The sequence below is a fragment of the Octopus bimaculoides genome, unplaced genomic scaffold (assembly GCF_001194135.2).
Source record: "Octopus bimaculoides isolate UCB-OBI-ISO-001 unplaced genomic scaffold, ASM119413v2 Scaffold_267511, whole genome shotgun sequence".
Taxonomy (NCBI): Eukaryota; Metazoa; Mollusca; class Cephalopoda; order Octopoda; family Octopodidae; genus Octopus; species Octopus bimaculoides.
The window spans coordinates 1-287 of NW_026296612.1; the positions used below are offsets into that span (position 1 = coordinate 1).

Genomic DNA, 287 nt, shown 5'->3' on the forward strand with positions numbered 1-287 from the left:
TGCCAAAAAGGAGTACAAGGAAGCTGTAGATAAGGGACAGTCTGCCATTTTGTTGCGAGAGACCAGCACGTCTGGCGATATTTTTGAGTATAGCTTAGGTAATATTCCAGCTAACGAAAAGATCCATTTACAAATATGCCTTGTTTCTGAGCTTTCTTGTGAAGTTGATGGGGCAGTGAAATTTTATATGCCATTTGTGCTTAATCCCAGATATGGTCTTACTCCTGCAAATGAAAATTACCAAAATGCACCTAAACCAAAAGAGTTTAGTTTCAATGCCACCATCA

General features: G+C 39.0%; 1 protein-coding gene across 1 annotated transcript in view; it reads left to right on the forward strand.

Annotated features, from left to right (window-relative positions):
* Window positions 1-4: 4 nt before the first annotated feature.
* LOC128251323 (von Willebrand factor A domain-containing protein 5A-like) overlaps window positions 5-287 on the forward strand; it is a gene marked incomplete at both ends in the record, with an annotated part of 544 nt that continues 261 nt past the window's right edge. The window contains 2 exon segments of the mRNA XM_052978203.1: window positions 5-238; window positions 240-287. The exon segment at window positions 240-287 is cut by the window's right edge and continues 261 nt beyond it. Of these exon segments, the coding sequence (XP_052834163.1) occupies window positions 5-238; window positions 240-287 (282 nt within the window).